Below are 20679 nucleotides of genomic sequence, written 5' to 3'. Positions count from 1 at the left end.
TCATTTTACAGATAAGGAAACCTGAGGCTCAGAGGGGTCAAGTAGCTAGCCTAAGGGCACATAGCCAGTAAGTGGCAGAGCAGACGCTGAACAAGATAACATCTCCTTTTTCCTTGGAAGTGAACGGCTGCTTTTGATTCTAATTTTGCAAGTGGATCTATTGTATGATAAGGAGTTGTAGACACTGCTACTTAATGTTGGGACGTGTAACATGCTGTTGTACTTAGTAGGCTTCATTGGGTGCATTATGAAATCCACCATTTACACGGGCCAGTTATTGCTCCATGCCACAATACCTTGCTGTATTAAAGAAGGTTGGGTTGTTTTTCTTTGCAGTGGGATCGAGGGTAGACAATTTAAGAGAGGTAATATGTATTTAGGCAGTTCTTTTGTTTTTAAAAAAAAGCATTCTTAACCCTTCTCTTAAGTGATCTCTATGCTAATAATCCCCTGAGGTGGGTTGAGTTGAATATATTTATTATTTATTCAACTCTTATTTTAAATGAGAAACTGAGGCCCATAGAGATTTAGAGACTTGGCAAGAGTCACACAATGAGTTGGTAGCCGAATGCTTTATTGCAGTTAAATCATACTGTGTAAGAATTTCAGGTTTTAATTCTTCAGAGGCAGCTGTGAAATTTTTATTGTTATAGTCTACATAATTGATTACATGAAATTATCATTTCAGGGGAACTTACTTAAATGTCTTTATTGTATTTGTAGCACCCAGAGGCCTCCATTCAGGCTGTTTTTTCAGATGCCCAAATGCATATTTGGGCATTAGAAGGTAAGCAATCTCAGTGAACTATGATTTATTTATTAGTTAAATATTGAAGTATAATCCATGAAAGATCAGTTCTGGACTTTGATCTCAGTCTTTGAATTTTCAGACACATTGTTATTTCTTTGTTTTATATAGATCATTTTTCTTAGATATTTAGGTGTATTTTAATTTAGGCAGAAATTTTCCTTGTATATAAGTGGATAAACTGAGCCTGGGGTTCTTGCCTCTCTTTTCTCTATTTCAAAAAAACTGCAATTAATAGATTGTTTTTTAACCGTCAACTTACGTTGACATAACATGTTTAAGCATATTTAGCTTAGGTTAAATATGAAAATCTAGTTCCTAAAGAACTATTTCTTTTCATCTTACAGATACTGCCTTTTCAATGCTTAAGTGATACTTCCTCAGAGAGGCCTTTCCTGACCACCCTATGAAAAGTATCCTCACAGCTGTCACCCTTATCAGGCTTTGTTTTCTTAGCACTTATCACTACCAAACACAATATTATTTTAAAAAATTCTTTTTCCTACCAGAACGTAAGGCAGAGACTGTCATCTTATTATTCAAGACTATTGCAGTTGAGCACTTTTTCCATGCCTTTTCCAATCTTTTGCCTATTTTTCTATTGTATTACTCCCTCTTTTTTATTTAGAAGTTTTTTTATGCATTCAGAATATTAATCCTTTCTCAAATAGATGTATTGCAAGTAGATTTGCCTAATTTTGATTCGCTTTTAACTTTTTTCTTCTTTTCCACTTGAGGTCTGTCTCACTTAGTAGCAGCATCATTTACAGAAGATAGATTTGGAGTTGTCCAGACTACACTACCAGCTATTCTTAATACTTTGTTGACGCTACAAGAGGTAGGCAATATGTGGGTTGGGTGGAGGTAGAGGTCCTGCCCCCTCCCCCTGCCCAGCTTTTTCAGTTTGTTTCTTACATATCACATTGAGTAACAAACATATGTTGGAAATCAAAATAATGGTGCTATTCTCACCCTCAGGCACTTATAATCTAAGAGAAACTAGGAAGATAAACTTTTAATTCATTTATAAGTAATAATTTTATTGTAACAGAGAAAGAAAGTATACTAAACCTGTAGGATATACCTCTGATATTAATCAGATTATTTAGGATATTGGAATTCTGTTCAGTGCTATAAGTTTGCATCCTTACATAATTTGTAGCTACTGAAAGTGACTTGTAGTTAAATTACCCTGCAGATAAGAAGTTACCTACTGGCCAGGGCTTAAGAAGATAGAGCTGGGGCCAGTGGATTCCTGTTAGCAGGCTGTGTGCATAGTTTTAAACTACCAGGTCTTTTTAGTCCTAGACTTAAAGGAAGAAAAGTAAAACGTATGCTTCTTGTTTTCCATTAGGCTGCCTTTCCTAACTTCATGTTGGGTGATATGTTTTACACTGCCTTGTAATATTAGTTGTATGTCAGATGAGGAGTATAAACACTGAGGGCTAGGGGCATTTAGAGGTAGGGGCTTGGGTGTATAGGTTTTCTGGAGGAGTGTTACTGAACTAGGCTTGAAGGATAATAAACTGGTGCATATTTGGGTCTTGGGAAACAATTTAAGATATGAAGAGAAAACAGGCTTCACTGTTCCTTTCTCCAAATCTCAATTCATTTTACCTCTTAGAAAGTCTTACCCATCAAAACCAGTGATTTTTTTTTTTCTTCACTTTCAGTCCTCTTTGTGCCCACTTTCTCATGTACATTATTTGAGACATGTTTATACACATGGGTAGTTTTATTATTTGGCTTCTTTTCCCAGCTACCTTTCTCTAAAGAAAGAATTTCCTACTATTTCTCCACAACTTCTAATATTTGGCTTGTCTAACCACACAATAGGGTAACCATGATTTGGACATATCTGTGGTATATAGCATAATTTTTTTTTTTTAATCACTCTTGCTATATAGTTTAAAATAAAACTACAGTACAATGCTCCATAGTCTGCAGAGTGATTTATCATTATTTTTTTTGAACCTCAGATCTATCTTGTGAAGTGAGATGGAGGTGTTTTGGCCCTGTCTTGCACATGAGAGGGGCTCAGTATTACAGTGACTTACCTCAGGTCTCACACACAAGTCTTGTTAGTGGCAGAGCTGGGACTTGAATGTGAGCTGATTGCAGGGCATTAGCAGTGTAGTAGACCCCAGGGAAAGCTGCAGATCCACATTCCTTATTCTCTCTGAACTTGTCTATCATCTTCTCCTGGGCTTTTATTTTTACATAAGGTTCTCTTTAGAGAGAATGGCTCTACCCTTAGAACTGTGGCTTTCAAACTTTTTAGACCATGATCTAGTACATTTACATTAGACTCAGAATATAGAGGTGTGTGGGTGTAACAAGAAACAAAAGATTCTTAGAAGAGTGCTTACCTTTCAGTATGTGCTCTGCATTCTAATGCTTTCCATTCTATTTCATTTTTTAAAAATGCTGGTTGAAATGGAATTGATTTCACAAGGATCACACTGCCCTCAAGGTATTCTGCACCAAAGTTACTTTCTTTTCACCTCCCCACCATCAGAATTCCTAATTCTTCATAGTTGGTTATGGGTAGGTATGACAAGGAAAGCAATTTGTTTATTTGGTTATAGTCATTCCTACCTTTGATTGGGAAGGTAAGAATTATAGATTTGTGGAAGGGTCAGGCCCTGTTTACTTTGAAACAGAGGAGTTGAATGGAGGATACTGTTGAGGGGCAGAGTAGAAAGAGGCAGAGGCATGTTTTTGAGAGTTGAAAAGAGGTAAATGGAGCAAAGAACAGGACCAGTGATTTGATACTTTGCTTCTGAGTATAAAAACCCTTCCTAGTGTGAGGCTTGTGGCATCTGTTCTCCCCTAGGCCACATCACAGTCGGCCTTTTGGTCATGCTCTGCAGGCATCAGATTTTGCAAACTGCCTTGCAGTCTTTCCCACCCCATATCCTGAGGTTGACTGTAGTGAGTGATTCAGTGTCCACGTGGATATTTGTCCCACACTTTGACCTCCTCGCCAGTCTTTTACATACCCATCAGTCTCAACCTTTGACCATCATCCAGGCCTCATCATCCCCTGAATTCTCCACCTCCAAAGCTTAAAATTCCAGGATTCTACCCTCTAAGTCAGAGTCCTTAAATGTTTTTGTGCCAAAGGTCCCTTTAGCAGTCTGATGAAGCCCATGGACTTTTTCTCAGAATAATGTTCTTAAATACATAAAGTCCTTAGGATTAGAAAGGAAATCAATAATATTAGAATACAATTATGAAAGTATTAAATTTGTGATATAGTAATGTGTGCTTTTTTTTTTTTTAATTATTTATTTATTTATGGCTGTGTTGGGTCTTCGTTTCTGTGCGAGGGCTTTCTCTAGTTGCGGCAAGTGGGGGCCACTCTTCATCGCGGTGCACGGGCCTCTCACTATCGTGGCCTCTCTTGTTGCGCAGCACAGGCTCCAGACGCGCAGGCTCAGTAGTTGTGGCTCACGGGCCTTGTTGCTCCGCGGCATGTGGGATCTTCCCAGACCAGGGCTCGAACCCGTGTCCCCTGCATTGGCAGGCAGATTCTCAACCACTGCGCCACCAGGGAAGCCCGTAATGTGTGCTTTTTAATTAATGCATTAAATAACAAGATCTATCAGTGAGTCTAAAAACTCATCACTTTGAAGTAGTGATATGATGAATGGTATTTCAGATAATTGCAATAGTAATGTGATATGAAGATATTGATGATATCTGTTGGTGGCAAAGTCACAGGAATTGCTAATGCTATTGTGATTTACTGTTTCATAATTGAAAGAAATGCTAAATTTTAATTAGAGCTTAGTAAAGATAAACATGTAATTTTTTCCCCAAAGTTCATGCCCCCTGAATTCTACCCATAGATCTGTGGGCCCATGTAAGAGCCCCCCCAAGCACAGCCTCTCATGCCCTTGCTTCTTCTGTATACTTTGTCTTTGCCAATATTTTCACTTCCTTTGTTTGTTTGTTTTTTAATTTATTTAATTTATTTATTTTTGGCTGCATTGGGTCTTTGTTGCTGTGCGTGGGCGCCCTCTAGTTGTGGCGAGCGGGGGCTACTCTCCATTGCAGTGCGCAGGCTTCTCATTGCAGTGGCTTCCCTTGTTGCAGAGCACGGGCTCTAGGCTCACGGGCTTCAGTAGTTGTGGCACGCGGGCTTAGTAGTTGTGGCTCGCAGGCTCTAGAGCACAGGCTCAGTAGTTGTGGCGCACGGGCTTAGTTGCTCCGCAGCGTGTGGGATCTTCCCGGACCAGGGCTCGAACCCGTGTCCCCCGCATTGGCAGGCGGACTCCCAACCACTGCGCCACCAGGGAAGCCCCACTTCCTTTTTCGGCTCCCTCCTAGCTACACATGTGTCTTTCCCTATCCAGCTTAGACCTTATAGTCTGTCATTTCAACCATTTTGTTACCAATTCTTCAACTCCTTGTTGCCATGTCCTTCAGTTGCACCCATGTGGCAAAACTCTAAGGGATCAATCCCATATCGACCACCCACCCTTTTCTCTTGCCCATCCCTCCTGCTTCAGCCTCACTTCAGGCCCTTGGCATTTCTGACCTGAATTATTACTATGGCCTTTTGCTCCTATTATTAACAGGGGTCCTTCATTCAGACTTTAGTCACTATCCTGTTCTTCCTATAAGCCCTCTACTCTAATAACCACCATGGACTATTCTGTTTTCCCCCCAAATATATTTTATTTTCTTAACCAGACTCTAACTCTATATACGATGCTTCTTCTTTCCTTCTTTGCCTAGAACACATTTTTCTCCTTTTCTCTGGCTCTGCCCTGTAATCCCCATTTCATCACTTTATTATACTGCATTTTAATTGTCTGTTTACTTTTATTGTCTCTAGTCAGAGCAGAGGCAGGGACCTTGTCTTATTTCTGTATTCCTAGCATCTGACCTGGTACCTGGCAAATGACAGGCACTTATTAAATGCTTGTTGCGTGACTGCTGGATAGCTTCATGGTTGGTTTGGTGGGCAAAAGCTTCTGTTCTGGGGCCTGATTTGAGTGATAGTTCTGATGTAATGGGTTAATTATAATAGTCTCAAGCCCCTTCATTTTGAGAGGCAGGGATGTCATGTGACTCATACGAGCCCTGTTACATGTTTTTGGTTTTATGTTCTGTGATGTGGGAGGAATACTTGCTCTTAATAACGAGAGTAAGTTCTAAGTATCTCTGTAATTTAAGGCAAGTTATAAAATACAGGCTTCTGGATGTTACTAAGGAAAAATTGTATGGAACTGTTCTGTTCTTTTGTTTTATTTTTCACTATCAATAAAAAAGCCATATCACTGTGAATCACTAAAGAGAAAATATGAAAGGAAAGGGGAAGCCTTTCATTCTTCAAACCATTCAGAGGGCAAGCAGTGGGGGGATGGATATCCTAGGACAGTTGTTCCTAATAGTGGGCCAGGCCCTCCTGGGAGATTCCAAGTATTACAACAGGTTCATGAATCCACACATACGTTGCTGTCATCTGAGTAATTAATGTTTGTCTGACATATTTATAGCTATTTTTCAGAGGTTTCTACATGCTGTTTTGGTTAATTAAAATACAAATTCATTTAAAAGCATTATTTCCTACATTAGTGGATGGAGAACAGCTACTATCCTGTGGAATTCCACTACGTATACATATATATATGTATATATATCTACATATATATATATAGTCTTTAAAAAGGGTCCTTATAAAGGTTGGGGACCAAAATGGTAGAGTGTTTTTTTTTTTTTTAATAAATTTATTTATTTATTTATTTATTTTTGGCTGTGTTGGGTCTTCGTTTCTGTGCGAGGGCTTTCTCCAGCTGTGGCGAGCAGGGGCCACTCTTCATTGCGGTGTGCGGGCCTCTCCCGTTGTGGAGCACAGGCTCCAGACGCGCAGGCTCAGTAGTTGCGGCTCACGGGCTTAGTTGCTCCACGGCATGTGGGATCTTCCCAGACCAGGGCTCGAACCCGTGTCCCCTGCATTGGCAGGCAGATTCTTAACCACTGCGCTACCAGGGAAGCCCGGTAGAGTGCTTTTTAATCAAAAAAATTTTTCTTAAATTGTGTTAAAATACACATAACATAAAATTTACCATTTTAACTATCTTTTAGTGTACATTTCTGTGTCATTAAGTACAGTCACATTGTTGTTTAACCATCAACCATCATCTAGCTCCAGAACTTTTTCAGCTTTAAAAGTATGTTTTAAAGTTTTCAGAAAGCCTTCAATCTTTGAAAAGTCATTGTCACCTTGTTGGTAGGATATCAGCTCTATTATATTTTTTGCCTTATCATCTGAAGGTCAAATTTTGATATACTTGGAATATTGAAGTTGACCTTTATGCTATTCACATATCCATTCATCCAATAAATGTTAATTATCAAATGGTTTACCATGTGTTAGGATATAGAATGAGAAAAGGCAGACATGGTTCCTGCCCTCTAGGAGCTTACAGACTATAAAATGGAAAATCATACAAATAAGTAACTACAATTGTAATAAGTGCCACAATATGCAAAAATGCAGGATGATCAGAGAACATAAAACAGGCGAGTCTAAGCTAGTCTTGTGAATAGGAGATTGAAAGGAAGTGTGAAGTCATTAAAGGCCTCCCTGAGGAAGTGATAACAGAAGTTAGAAGGAAGAATGGGGAAAAGGAAAGGAATGTCCTTGAGGGCCAGAACTATGGGTTTGAAGGCCCAGAGACCCTTGACCAATATTCTTCTACAAGTCACAGACCATTCTTTGTTTCTCTAGAATCCTATGCTACTTTACCTAATATTTGTGTAGTACTCCAAAAGAAATGCTCTTTCTTTAATTTTTGTAACAGTCCCATAAAGTTAGAATAAGGCTTATTTTGCATGACTGAGTCTCTTTCAAAAAGACTATATCTGTTGGTATGACTTAATCAAGATCATGCCAATAAATGGTTGAGTAAATTTGAAAACCAGGCTTTTAGACCTCATGTCCTTTGCTTCCCACTGTATCAAATTACTTCTGTGAGGGCTTGGCAGGAGCATGCATTTCTTAACCTCCTTTCTTTCTTTCTTTCTTTCTTTCATTTATTTATTTATGGCTGTGTCGGGTCTTCATTGCAGCACACGGGCTCTTCATTGTGGTGTCCAGGCTTCTCTCTAGTTGTGGAGCGCGGGCTCAGTAGTTGTGGCACACATGCTTAGTTGCCCCGCAGCATGTGGGATCTTAGTTCCCCGATCAGGGATCGAATCCGTGTCCCATGCATTGGAAGGCGGATTCCTTTTTTGTTTTGTTTTGTTTTGAATTTTATTTTATTTTTACTATAAAGCAGGTTCTTTTTTTTTTTTAAGTTTATTTTCTACATCTGTGACTCTATTTCTGGTTTTTTGTTTTTGTTTTTTTTTTAATTTATTTTTTTTGGCTGTGTTGGGTCTTCGTTGCTGCACGCGGGCTTTCTATAGTTGCGGCGAGCGGGGGCTACTCTTCGTTGCGGTGCGCGGGCTTCTCATTGCGGTGGCTTCTCTTGTTGTGGAGCACGGGCCCTAGAGTACATGGGCTTCAGTAGTTGTGGCTCGTGGGCTCTAGAGCGCAGGCTCAGTAGTTCTGGCGCATGGGCTTAGTTGCTCTGCGGCATGTGGGATCTTCCTGGACCAGGGCTCGAACCTGTGTCCCCTGCATTGGCAGGCAGATTCTTAGCCACTGTGCCGCCAGGGAAGTCCCATACAGCAGGTTCTTATTAGTTATCTATTTTATACATATTAGTTTATATATGTCAATCCCAATCTCCCAATTCATCCCACCAAAACCACCCCCCGACCCCTGCTTTGCCCCCTTGGTGTCCATACATTTGTTCTCTACATCTCTGTCTCTATTTCTGCCTTGCAAACCGGTTCATCTGTACCATTTTTCTAGATTCCACATATACGCATTAATATACGATATTTGTTTTTCTCTTTCTGACTTACTTCACTCTGTATGACAGTCTCTAGGTCCATGCACGTCTCTAAAAATTACCTAGGTTCGTTCCTTTTTATGGCTGAGTAGTATTCCATTGTATATATGTTCCACATGGAAGGTGGATTCTTTTTTTTTTTTTTTTTAACATCTTTATTGAAGTATAATTGCTTTACAATGGTGTGTTAGTTTCTGCTTTATAACAAAGTGAATCAGTTATACATATACATATGTTCCCATATCTCTTCCCTCTTGCATCTCCCTCCCTCCCACCCTCCCCATCCCACCCCTCTAGGTGGTCACAAAGCACCGAGCTGATCTCCCTGTGCTATGCGGCTGCTTCCCACTAGCTATCTATTTTACATTTGGTAGTGTATATATGTCCATGACACTCTCTCACCCTGTCATATCTCACCCCTCCCCCTCCCCATATCCTCAAGTCCATTCTCTAGTAGGTCTGTGTCTTTATTCCCGTCTTGCCACTAGGTTCTTCATGGCCTTTTTTTTTTTTTTTTCCTTAGATTCCATATATATGTGTTAGCATACTGTACTTGTTTTTCTCTTTCTGACTTACTTCACTCTGTATGACAGACTCTAACTCCATCCACCTCATTACAAATACCTCCATTTCATTTCTTTTTATGGCTGAGTAATATTCCATTGTATATATGTTCCACATGGAAGGGGGATTCTTAACCACTGGACCACCAGGGAAGTCCCAGGGCTTCCTGGATTTCAGTATTTAGGAGAATACAATTAAAGTGAGAAAAGACAATAATTTTAAGCTCTGGCTACATACTGTTTGCTCAAATCCCTGAACCTGAAGCCTTCTTGTCCTTTGTTACAAAGAAGATTAGAGAGAGTTAGAGATGTGTTAAGGACACATTACCTCCAAACTAAGACTTTCTTCCCCAATGTAACTTTTATACCATTAGAGTCTGCTGGACCCAATTTAATTTTTGCGTTTATTTGTGAGCTATTCCAGTTATTTGTAAGGATTGATATTCTGTGACTTTTATTCTTTCTTAGAGGTCTTTCAAAGAACAAAGAGAAAACAGTCAAACAGAATTCACTCTTTTACAATTATCCTTTGGACCCTTTTAAAATCCAAGATGTATTATGAAATCCTAGTGATTTTACATTTCCAGTATCTTGAAACAACTTGCTATTTGATCATCCCAGGAATTATTTCATCATTACTCATCAGTTATTCCAGTTGTGGTAAAGAAGACCAATAAGAAAACAGAAGAATGATGAAATCATGTAGTATTGTATCATCTTTCAAGAAAAGGTATAAAAATAGTCTGAACACACATCTTTACAGTTTTTTTTTAAGCTTTCATTGAATGCAGTTGCTAGTTCAGATTTTTAAAATTTACCACCCATGATGGTAAAAGGAAGAAAATTGCCAATATGTTAAATAATTATTTAGATAAATCAGAAGATGAATGTAGAGAGACAGCACTCTAGAAATTTACATGGTTCTTAAGTGGATACATGCTGAAGGTATACAAAGGTGTATTCAAAAGTGATGGAAGGGCTTTCCTGGTGGCGCAGTGGTTAAGAATCCGCCTGCCAATGCAGGGGACAAGGGTTCGAGCACTGGTCTGGGAAGATCCCACATGCCACGGAGCAACTAAGCCCGTGCGCCATAACTACTGAGCCTGCACTCTAGAACCCACGAGCCACAACTGCTGAAGCCCGTGTGCCTAGAGCCCGTGCTCCACAGCAAGAGAAGCCACTGCAATGAGAAGCCTGCGCACCGCAGCGAAGAGTAGCCCCCGCTTGCAGCAACTAAAGAAAGCCCATGGGCAGCAATGAAGACCCAATGCAGCCAAAAATTAATTATTTAATAAACAAAAAAGTGATTGGAAGGAAATAGGTGATATTGAAATGAAAAGAATCATGTACAATAAAATATTTTTATATTTGATTGATCATTTCAGTTCATCTTTATAAACCTAAGAATGAAAATGTTTTACACAATTGGGGTACAAAGAAAATGGCTGAACTCTTCAACAATATTATGAGCTGTCAAAAGTTTTTTAAAATATTGTATTTTGATGTGCAGATGCAAGAAAAAGAACCAGAAGTAATGATAAGTTAGAACCTGCTGGAGATATATCTTCAGTTTGAAATCAGTATTACAAGATGGCTATGTTCCAGGTTTATTCATGATAGCTGATAAGCAGCTAGTTGCATTCAAAAGACATTGCCTATTTCAGATGTATATATCTTCAAAACCTGGAAAATACGTTTATAGTCTTATTTAAACTTGTGTAAAGTTATTTTACATTATCCTGTCATTCTTATTTCTGTAAATTTTTTGTAAAAAACTAAACTATAAAAAGGGTCCACTGGAAAAAAAAAAAAGGGCTTCCCTGGTGGCACAGTGGTTGAGAATCCGCCTGCCAATGCAGGGGACACGGGTTCGAGCCCTGTTCCGGGAAGATCCCACATGCCGCGGAGCAACTACGCCCATGCGCTACAACTACTGAGCCTGCGCCCTAGAGCCCGCGAGCCACAACTACTGAGCCCACTCGCCACAACTACTGGAGCCCACGTGCCTAGAGCCCGTGGTCCGCAACAAGAGAAGCCACTGCAATGAGAAGCCCACGCACCGCAACGATGAGTAGCCCCCACTCGCGGCAACTAGAGAAAGCCCGCGCGCAGCAACGAAAACCCAATGCAGCCAAAAATAAATAAATAAATTTATTTGGAAAAAAACAAACATAAATCCATAAATAGGAGAGGAGACAACAGCAACAAAGTCTTCAAAGCTGGACAGCAGATGGTTGAGATAACTAACTTAGCAGATTCCAGAGGCAAATCTGAAGTTGGTAGTAGGGCAAGCACCAAGGCCTTCTGGAACCAAGGGTGAAGGGACAGGCACCAGAACAGGGAGGTTTGGGTGAGAGCTGTTTGAAAGCCAGTTAGATCCCTAGATTTTCCTAGGTGGTGCTTCTCCCTCATTCCAGCAGAAGTCGAGGTTCATCCTCAGAGAGAGTAGAGCACTGGGTCTCTGGACTGGGAGAGTTCACAGTTGCGGGTACTCTACTAAAAGCATAGAGCTGTGCTCCATAGCTCTGTTCACCACTTGGCTTCCCTGAGCACTGGGGACCAGGCCCCCCAGACAGGGTACTGGAAGACTTTTCTTTGGGAACTCTGATCAGACCAAGAAGAAAGACCTAAAGTTACTGAGTTGAGCACTCACCCCCAAAAAAGTCCATGCAGATCACCTATTGTGAAGCTGTCAGTAATCTCCAGTTGTGTACTCAGAGCTTTCGGTCAGCTCTTTAGGAGGTCCCACTCTCAGTCATGAGCCAAGGATCACTAGATTTTGAAGAAAGTATCCAATACAGAAGATAGAGACCAAAAGAAGCAAAGAGAAGAAAAGTAGCTTGGAAGAAACTATAAAACAAACAAAAAACCAAAAACATAACAAAAATCACCAGAATCCTCAGAAATAAAAGTGGTATTGCAGCCTTGAAACAAAAATAGGATGCTGAAATAAAAAGGATCACTCAAATGACATTAAAGAACTCTTTTTAAAATTTTTCTTTATTTTTTACACAGCAGGTTCTTATTAGTTATCTATTTAATACATAATAGTGTATATATGTCAGTCCCAATCTCCCAATTCATCCCACTACCACCCCGCCCCTGCTTTCCCCTCTTAAAAGCTCTTGAAATTAAAAACATGATGGCAGAAATCCTTTTAACTATAGTTTTAAGTACTTTTTTGGTGCTTACATCTGTAACTATAAATAATAGACTTTTACTATTACTTCTTGTCACTTTAGACATTATCTTTGCTGTAGTAGATTGACATGCTTATACTTCTCTGTCTTCTCCCTTCTCTTAATATAGTTTATAGCATTTAAAAATTATAATATTTACCTTTGGCTTTTAAGTTATACTTAAATCTTTCTTATACTATCAAGTATAAATAAAATCAGTTTCACTTGTGAGTTCTCTTCCCACCTATTCTTGCTCATAGGTACTTTATCAGCTAGAATTGAAAAGGAAGATAAACTAGTATAGTAAATAACCTTACCCTTGTAAAGTATAAAGTTTGGTCTTTTTTTGGGCTGAGATTTATAATAAAGGTACTCTTACCCGTCTGTCATGCATCATAAGCAGAGTAGGATATCTGTGTTTCATTTCCCGGTTTTGCATTTTCAAGGCTGTTGAAGTATAACTGCTTTTTAAAGGACAGATGTGGACTTTTCCCTGGTAACTGCTGAAGTGGCTGAACCTCTACTCCCTGTTTTTCAAACTGTTTTGACTGTGATCCAAAATAAATATTTATTATATGTCTGTCTGTGTGTGTGTGTGTGTGTGTGTGTGTGTGTGTGTGTGTGTGTCTCTGTACCTATCTATCTATCTGAAATGAAATCTCTTTAATCCTTTGGACTAAATTGGCTTTCTTGATAGTCTGAACTAACGTGTTTTCTTTCTTTCTTGATGTAGGCAGTTGACAAGTACTTCAAGCTTCCTCATGCTTCCAGTAAACCACCTCGGATTTCAGGAAGCCTAGTGGACACTTCTTATAAAACATTAAGATTTGCCTTTAGAGCATCACTAAAAACTGCCATCTATAGAATAACTACTACATTTGGTGAACATCTGAAGTAAGTTTACCTGTTTTTGTTCCACGATAATTCACTTTCAGGAGTTCACCTGAGAAACAGGTATGAGAATTATAAAGGCTCATAAGTTGAAAGTATTCTTTTGGGACCTTCATGATTCCTACTGGGAACTAACAGCTTGGATTTAGATTTAATATTTACATTTTAAAATTTGGCCTATCATATAAGTTTTGGGGCCTTCTTTCAAATGGGTAAAAAAGAGGATAGAAAGTTATAAAAGCAGCAAATGTAATTATATATATATTTTTTAAATTACTAAAATATCCTTAAGGGAGAAAAAAGGCAAAATGAATACTTCTCCAGAAAAGCGTATTAAAAATAATTCTGTTATTACGTCTTGGTCAGCAAACTAAGACTTGGGGTGAGCAGAGTATTCCATAAATGAGTCCTTGGTGCTTTGTGAATCGTGCTGGAAAAGCAATGATAGATCATACCACCTTCAGAAACGGAACCAGAAAGAAAACCACAAATGCCAAACCTGTGTATATTTAGTTTCATTGATGTTTACTGCTTTCTTTTCATGAAATAATCTACCTAGTCAGTGTAAGGGATACTAGTTTATTAACTAAATTATGTCTGTCATAATTATAAATAAACTTTAAAAGATATAAGAGATTGCTCTATTTTTTCTGTATGCAATCAATAAGTAGTTTAGAACTTCCTCAAACCACTTGCTTTTAGAAGCAGTAGTGTATTTCCTTTTACTTCCATGAGGCACATACATAAAGCATATGACATACATGTCAACACATACATAAGGTAGCAGCAGCAGCAAGTTTTTATGGAACACTTTGGTTCTGTGTGGGAATACAGAAGAGCTGTAGATAATCCACTCTCCTTAAGAGGTTTATTCATTTGTTTAAAAACAAACCAAAAATAAATCTGTTTATTGAGTGCTTCTAGATCTGCACTCTCCAATATGATGCCACGTATTGCTATTTAAATTTAAATTAATTAAAGTTAAATAAAATTGAAAATCCAGTTTGTCACTTACATTGGCCACATTTCAAGTCCTCAATAACTGCACATAGCTAGTGGCTACCGTATTGGACAGCTTAGGTATAAAACATTTCCATCATTGCAGAAAGTTCTGTTGCACAGTGCTGTTCTAGACAGTACACTTCGCACTTTCATTTACTCTTCTCAAAGAGCCTTTGAGGTGTAGAGATTATCGTAATTGTATAGATACGGAAACTGAGACTTGGAGGGATTAAGACCTTGCCTAATAGCATAGTCTAGTCAGTGTTAGAACATGAACCTGAAATCAGGTCTTTCTTGCTCTTAAAATTCCACCTTCTCACCCTATACAACACTGGACTCCCTTTAAGATGTAAACTGCCACGTAGGGTACTCTCATAAAACGTTCAATGAATTTAGGTAATGAAATAGATATGATGTATATTCATGATACAACAAAACAGTACGAAAAGGGGAAAATAAATTTCTTAGATAAGAAAGGGAGATAGATGACTGTTAAAAAAATTATGAGAATGAAACTCTGCCTTAGTTTCTTTCCTCTGAGAAGAGCCGTATTTTTTTTTAAACATCTTTATTGAAGTATAATTGCTTTACAATGGTGTGTTAGTTTCTGCTTTATAACAAAGTGAATCAGTTATACATATACATATGTTCCCATATCTCTTCCCTCTTGCATCTCCCTCCCTCCCACCCTCCCCATCCCACCCCTCTAGGTGGTCACAAAGCACCGAGCTGATCTCCCTGTGCTATGCGGCTGCTTCCCACTAGCTATCTATTTTACATTTGGTAGTGTATATATGCCCATGACACTCTCTCACCCTGTCACATCTCACCCCTCCCCCTCCCCATATCCTCAAGTCCATTCGCTAGTAGGTCTGTGAAAGAGCCATATTTTATACATGTACCAAAATTGATGAGGTCAGTAGAGACTATTTTGTACAAATATAGGACAGAATGGTATAGTAGAAGTTAGATTTGGAATTAAAACATTTGGATATATGTCTGGTTACATTATTGACTATCTGTAGTTGTGGACAGGTTACCTATTGATTTAAGTGACTTGCCTGAGATTATGCAGGTAGTAAGTTGCAGAACCAGCATTTAGACTCAAATCTTTCTGACCCTAGAATTCTGTCTACAAACCTCTGGAAACCATTCTGATACTGTTTACCCTCCCATGAAAAGGGTATGTTATCCATTCCAGTTTGTTTCATTTGCTCTTAAGAGAGATAAAATGGGATCCTACATATGTAAAGCCCACACTACATTATATATTGTTGTGACAATAACTATTATTACTGTATAGTACCTGGTTTATTCATTCCCCAAAACTTCACCTCTGAGAACCAGGTATAAATGAAGCTAACATTTGAGGCGTGAAAATTAACGCAGATCAGTTACGCATTGGAGAAATTCATTTAATACCTATTTACTCTTAATTTAGGCAAATTCGATTTGCTAGTTTTCCAGCCTATAACATATTAAAATATGAGAGGAAGACTGCTATTAGAGTCAAGAATACTAACAATAGCAAGAGATAGTACAGTGCCTGCTAGCAGAGGGGAGTCATGAGAAAAGCTGTAGACTTGGTGTTTGAAAAAGTTCAGAGCCATTTAGTGAGAGATGACAGCCTCGCTGGCACCTAGAGAGAGTTCGAACAGTAAAATACACTTGAGATGGTGCAGTTAGTCGGAGAGATGTAAATGTATAAGGTGCTTTAGCATGATTTGTAGTCAAATTATTATAATAAGACTTGACACTTTTAAAAGTGGTGACCTTCAGTTACCTGGAATTTTATCATTCAGTAATGGTATATTACTATCAACAACTAGAAAACCAGAACCTTTCAGTATATTCAGTTTGTGCCCAAAAGTTTAAAAGGAAGTTTTATACTAGTTTCAATATATATATTTGCCCCACTTGTGTCCAGGTAATGTATTTTTGTGGCAGCAAGGGTGGGGAGAGAACTCAGTTTTCCCCTCCAAGACATAACTTACGTTCAAAGGGAAAAGTAAATCTAAACCACCAAGCTGTTACCTTTGAAAACGATTAGTGGAGTCTATTGTGTTTTAACCAAACATTTTAGTTTAAAGGATTTTATATTAAAGGCAATTCAAATACTCCACAACTCAAAGATAATGTTGGAATCTGGTTTAAATAAAATAATAAAATCCAGAAAATCTACTGCAAGGCCTGGAACTGCACAGCAGGTTCCACAGCAGAGCAGGTTAAAATTGATGCCTTCACTTGTCAGTCTTAATTTGCTTTGGTCTTTTAGAAGGTAGAAGCATGCTGTTACTGAATGCAAGCCCTCTTCCTCATTAGATTAAGGAGGGTTTTCATCCAGCTTTTTCAGAAGTACTAAATATGTGAAGATTTCTATTCGTTTTTAATTGTTTTGAAAAATATTGACTCTGTGCTCTGTGGTTCACTTAATATGCTTAATGTAAAATAAAGCTTATGCTTTGAATTTATGTTTCATTTAGTGCTGTGCAAGCATCTGCAGAACATCAGAAAAGACTTCAACAGTTCTTGGAGTTCAAAGAATAGTTAAGTAATATAAACTGTGTTCATTACATTGCTGATACAACTACAGATGGGACAGTAAATGTTCAGCATTCTTGGATCAGAAGAAAATGGACTAATTAGATGCTTCCTTTGTCGTGGTGGTTGCTTTGAAAACTATACTTTAATGGGAGAAATCATGGAAAGAAATTCTCAACAGAATAACCGAAAACTGCCTTTTCTGTACCGATTACTTTTTGTGTGTGTGGTATAATAAAATCTTTATTCAATTTTACAGAAGCATCTATGGCAGTAGAAATGTTTGTAGCTTATATAGCTTAATAATAATAACTAGAAAATTTTTAGAGTTTACTTTTGAGAGGAGTAGAGTCAGCTCAGAAAGTACTGATAAAATAGGTTGACTTGATCTAGTCTTCCTTCCTAATCGTCCTGAGAGTTTAGCTCTCTGTAAATTCAAAATACATAAACTTTTTTGGAGTAGTTTCTGTTTACTAAAGGATAAAAAGGGTAACAGTGGAGAAAAATTCACAGAAAATATTGTCTGAAGGACATATTTTGTTAATCTGTTAGGTTGTGTTTTTGTTTTCAGAGACAAATTAAATTTGCATGATTGTCCAAAAAAAGTCTCAATTTACAGATGCTAACTCTATATAAAGGAATGTGGAAAAATTCAGTTCTTAAGTTACAAGATTAAACATTCACATTTGGTTTTCGAAAGACAATTGACCAACATCTATGAATTTATTTTGTATCATGCTAGTAAACAATAAGCATATGGGTATTTTCTCAACTAGTTTTGCTTTCTTTTTCTGGAACAAAACATTAAGTGATTGCCGAGTTTTTCAAGTGAGAGAAAAAGTTTTGCACGAAAACCCAGGAAACTTTCCCTTTTTTTTCCTTCCCTCATCTTCATTAGATCAAATTATTTTGTAAAGCTCAATTGGCCTCACAGAGGGAGCAACCTTTGCTTTGTTAACTGGCTAATTAAAATATATTAGGAAAATCTTTACAGCCAGAAACAACTTAGTCATCAATTAGCAAGTGAAACCAAAATGTCAGAGGGATTACTGTACTTAGGAGTATGTTGTATGTCCCAAAAGTGAGTAGGTAATTTTATAATTTATTAGATCAACTTTGGAGGTGAAAGATTGGAAATCCTACTGGTAGATATTCACTGGACTAGCTTTGGACTGAAATGCTCCCTTGTAATTCTTTTTCCATTTTTTCCCTCTAGTGTCCCCCGTTTTTTTCTTTAAAGCCAGCACAGAATTGTATATGAATCTTTAATGTGGTATATATGTCTACCATTTGTCTGATTACTTGATGTATTATATCTTGATTTATTTGTTGCCCCTTCAACCAGCACATGCCAAATTATAAATGAATCCTGCTGGCCTTTAAAGTATCTTTATGAGACATTTTCCCAGTTGTCAAGTGTTTGGAGTATCTAGGCTGTTGCCTTTTTTTTTTTTTTTTGGCATCTGAAGTGGAGTTGATCTCTTTTTTGAATGTAAAAGTTGAATTTCGAATGTGGAAGTTACTTACAGATGACCAGAAAATTGTGACTAGGTTGACTGAGAACTGTTGAGTTCCATGTTTTAAAGCCATTGAACTTTTTATATTCCATTCTCTGTGCTTTCCCTGGCTGAGGCATTTTGGGAGAAAAGAACTCTTAACCTTATGCTTCCATAAAGAAGAATTTAAACTCTGACTTACTTAGATAAAATGTCTGGCTTTGTTTAGGTTTTTGTCATTTCCCATATACTTTGGGAAAATGTATATTTGATGAGCAATGTGAAAATTTCTGATGTGTTCATCCCTATTTTTTCTCAAGAGGACGTGCTGTGTACACAATATAGTTCACTTTATGTCTGGCTGGTGGAAATTTGGAAACTGCTTCCCCAAATCTGGATTGTATTTAGTAGATAAGGAAGTCAGTTCCTTTTCCTCATTGTGTTGTTAATCTACACACCATCTGTTGGAGTAGGGTATGGCTCAATCACCTGTTATGAAAGAGAGCTCCTTCGCCTGTGTACAGGGAGGAGGATCTTAGGAGGCCAGCAAGAGGAGAGAACCATTTCCTTTGATGAAGTCACATCCTGCCTATGAACCCACTGATACTACACATTGGCCTGAAAATTAGAGGGTGTTCTTTAAAAGCCTTTCTCTGACTGTCAGTACAAAACGTGATTGTATCAGCTCTTGTAATGTTTTCTTGACCCTTATGGAAGGTATAAATCCACGTAACTTCTTTCCTAGAGAACTGGGACACTGTGCTAGAATTTTAAAAAACTTGTATAGTTGAGTGGACGTGGATAAGCAACAATTTGTTACTTTGCTGGGTTTATTCCTTGGTAATTGTTCTGTGTGTCTTCCTATAAATATGGTAATCTGTTTATATCCTTTTGTATATCACTGATACTGAACTGGGTAGAAAAATAAATTAACAGTTTTTAAAAATGGGACTATTAATTGAAATATGTATATCTGTGAGGTCAATTATTTAATTTCTGGGAGGGGTGTTGTGTGTGTATGTGTGTTTCCTTAGCCATTTTAATTCAGTCTCAGAGTTGTTGCTTATAAAACCTGAAACACTTCTTGAGAAATGAGCTTTTGCCCCTGGTTGGACTAATCTGGTAGGTGATCTGTGTTTCATGGTAACTCTAAGGAGCCTGAATTCTAAAAGCCTCTTTCTTCGTTGTCTTGGCTGCCTTTTTTTCCGAAACTAAACAAAGGATGCAGGTGCTGAAAGCCATTTCTTAATAGAGGTTTCTTTTCTTGCCAGAATAATGTTTCTAAACGGATCATATTCCACCAGACTAAAAGTTTTGTCTGTCAGCTTTACTTAAATTAGTCTGAACTTCACCTCAAGGTAGTTGAGGTACTATATATTAAGGCCCTCAACTTTCTTGTTTGCTATCCCAATCCATAGTTATGTTTCCTTAGAACCAAACAGCTTAAAACAAAGATGAATTTAATTCATCAGTTAATAATCCAGCTACTCTTAACAAGCTGCTGACCACCATTTTAAAATAAGCAAAATCGTTATCATTTTGAGGGGTAAGAAGGGGGGATAGACAGCACACACCCCCTTAGAGTTCCCAGTCATGGTCCTAAGCAGCCGTGGCAGTTGCTGTAGTGATAGGCACGTTGATGTGGAGCTAGCTAATCATCCAAAAATACTCACTGAATGTCTATTATGGCCCAGCTATTAGAAACAAATTGACCTGTGAACAAGAGAGTCCTTGTCCTCCAGGAGTGTATAATCTGATGCAGTGGCATTTGAAACTTGGAATCAGAAGCATCAGACTCACAGGGAGTGCTTATTAAGGTGCAGAGTCTGGGCTCCACTTCAGTACAGATTCTGCTTCAGGAGGTCTGGACTGGTTCCCAAGAGATGTAGTTTGTAACCAATTCCAAGCAGTGGTCTGAGAATTACATTATGAGAAGGGTTTATCTTAGATCAGGAGATCTGATGCATTTAGCATGCATCAGAATCAGTTGGAAAGCTTGTTAGAGCACATTACCGGGCCCCCTCTCCAGAGTTTTAGGTTCAGTAAGTCTGAGGTGGGGCCCAAGAATTTGTATTTCTAACAAGTGTCCAGACACTGCGGATGCTGCTAGTCAGGAGACCATACTTTAAGAACTACTGTTCTAGCGGATTTTCTCATATGTGTTGTTCTCTCAGATGAGTGTCTAAGCATATGAACTATGATTTTCTATAAGGTAGAGTTCTTACATCTGATTCATTTGTTGGAAAGCTTGAAGAATGTGGTTAGATCCCATAGGTAATGCAG

General features: G+C 38.2%; 1 protein-coding gene across 1 annotated transcript in view; it reads left to right on the top strand.

Annotated features, from left to right (window-relative positions):
• Positions 1–19338, top strand: part of NDC1 (NDC1 transmembrane nucleoporin) — a 47493-nt gene extending 28155 nt beyond the window's left edge. The window contains 4 exon segments of the mRNA XM_036824621.1: positions 724–787; positions 1546–1646; positions 13200–13360; positions 16843–19338. Of these exon segments, the coding sequence (XP_036680516.1) occupies positions 724–787; positions 1546–1646; positions 13200–13360; positions 16843–16906 (390 nt within the window). The 3' untranslated portion in view covers positions 16907–19338.
• The last annotated feature ends 1341 nt before the right edge of the window (positions 19339–20679 follow it).

The sequence above is a fragment of the Balaenoptera musculus genome, chromosome 1 (assembly GCF_009873245.2).
Source record: "Balaenoptera musculus isolate JJ_BM4_2016_0621 chromosome 1, mBalMus1.pri.v3, whole genome shotgun sequence".
Classification (NCBI taxonomy): domain Eukaryota; kingdom Metazoa; phylum Chordata; class Mammalia; order Artiodactyla; family Balaenopteridae; genus Balaenoptera; species Balaenoptera musculus.
This window is presented reverse-complemented; position numbering and strand designations above follow the sequence as displayed.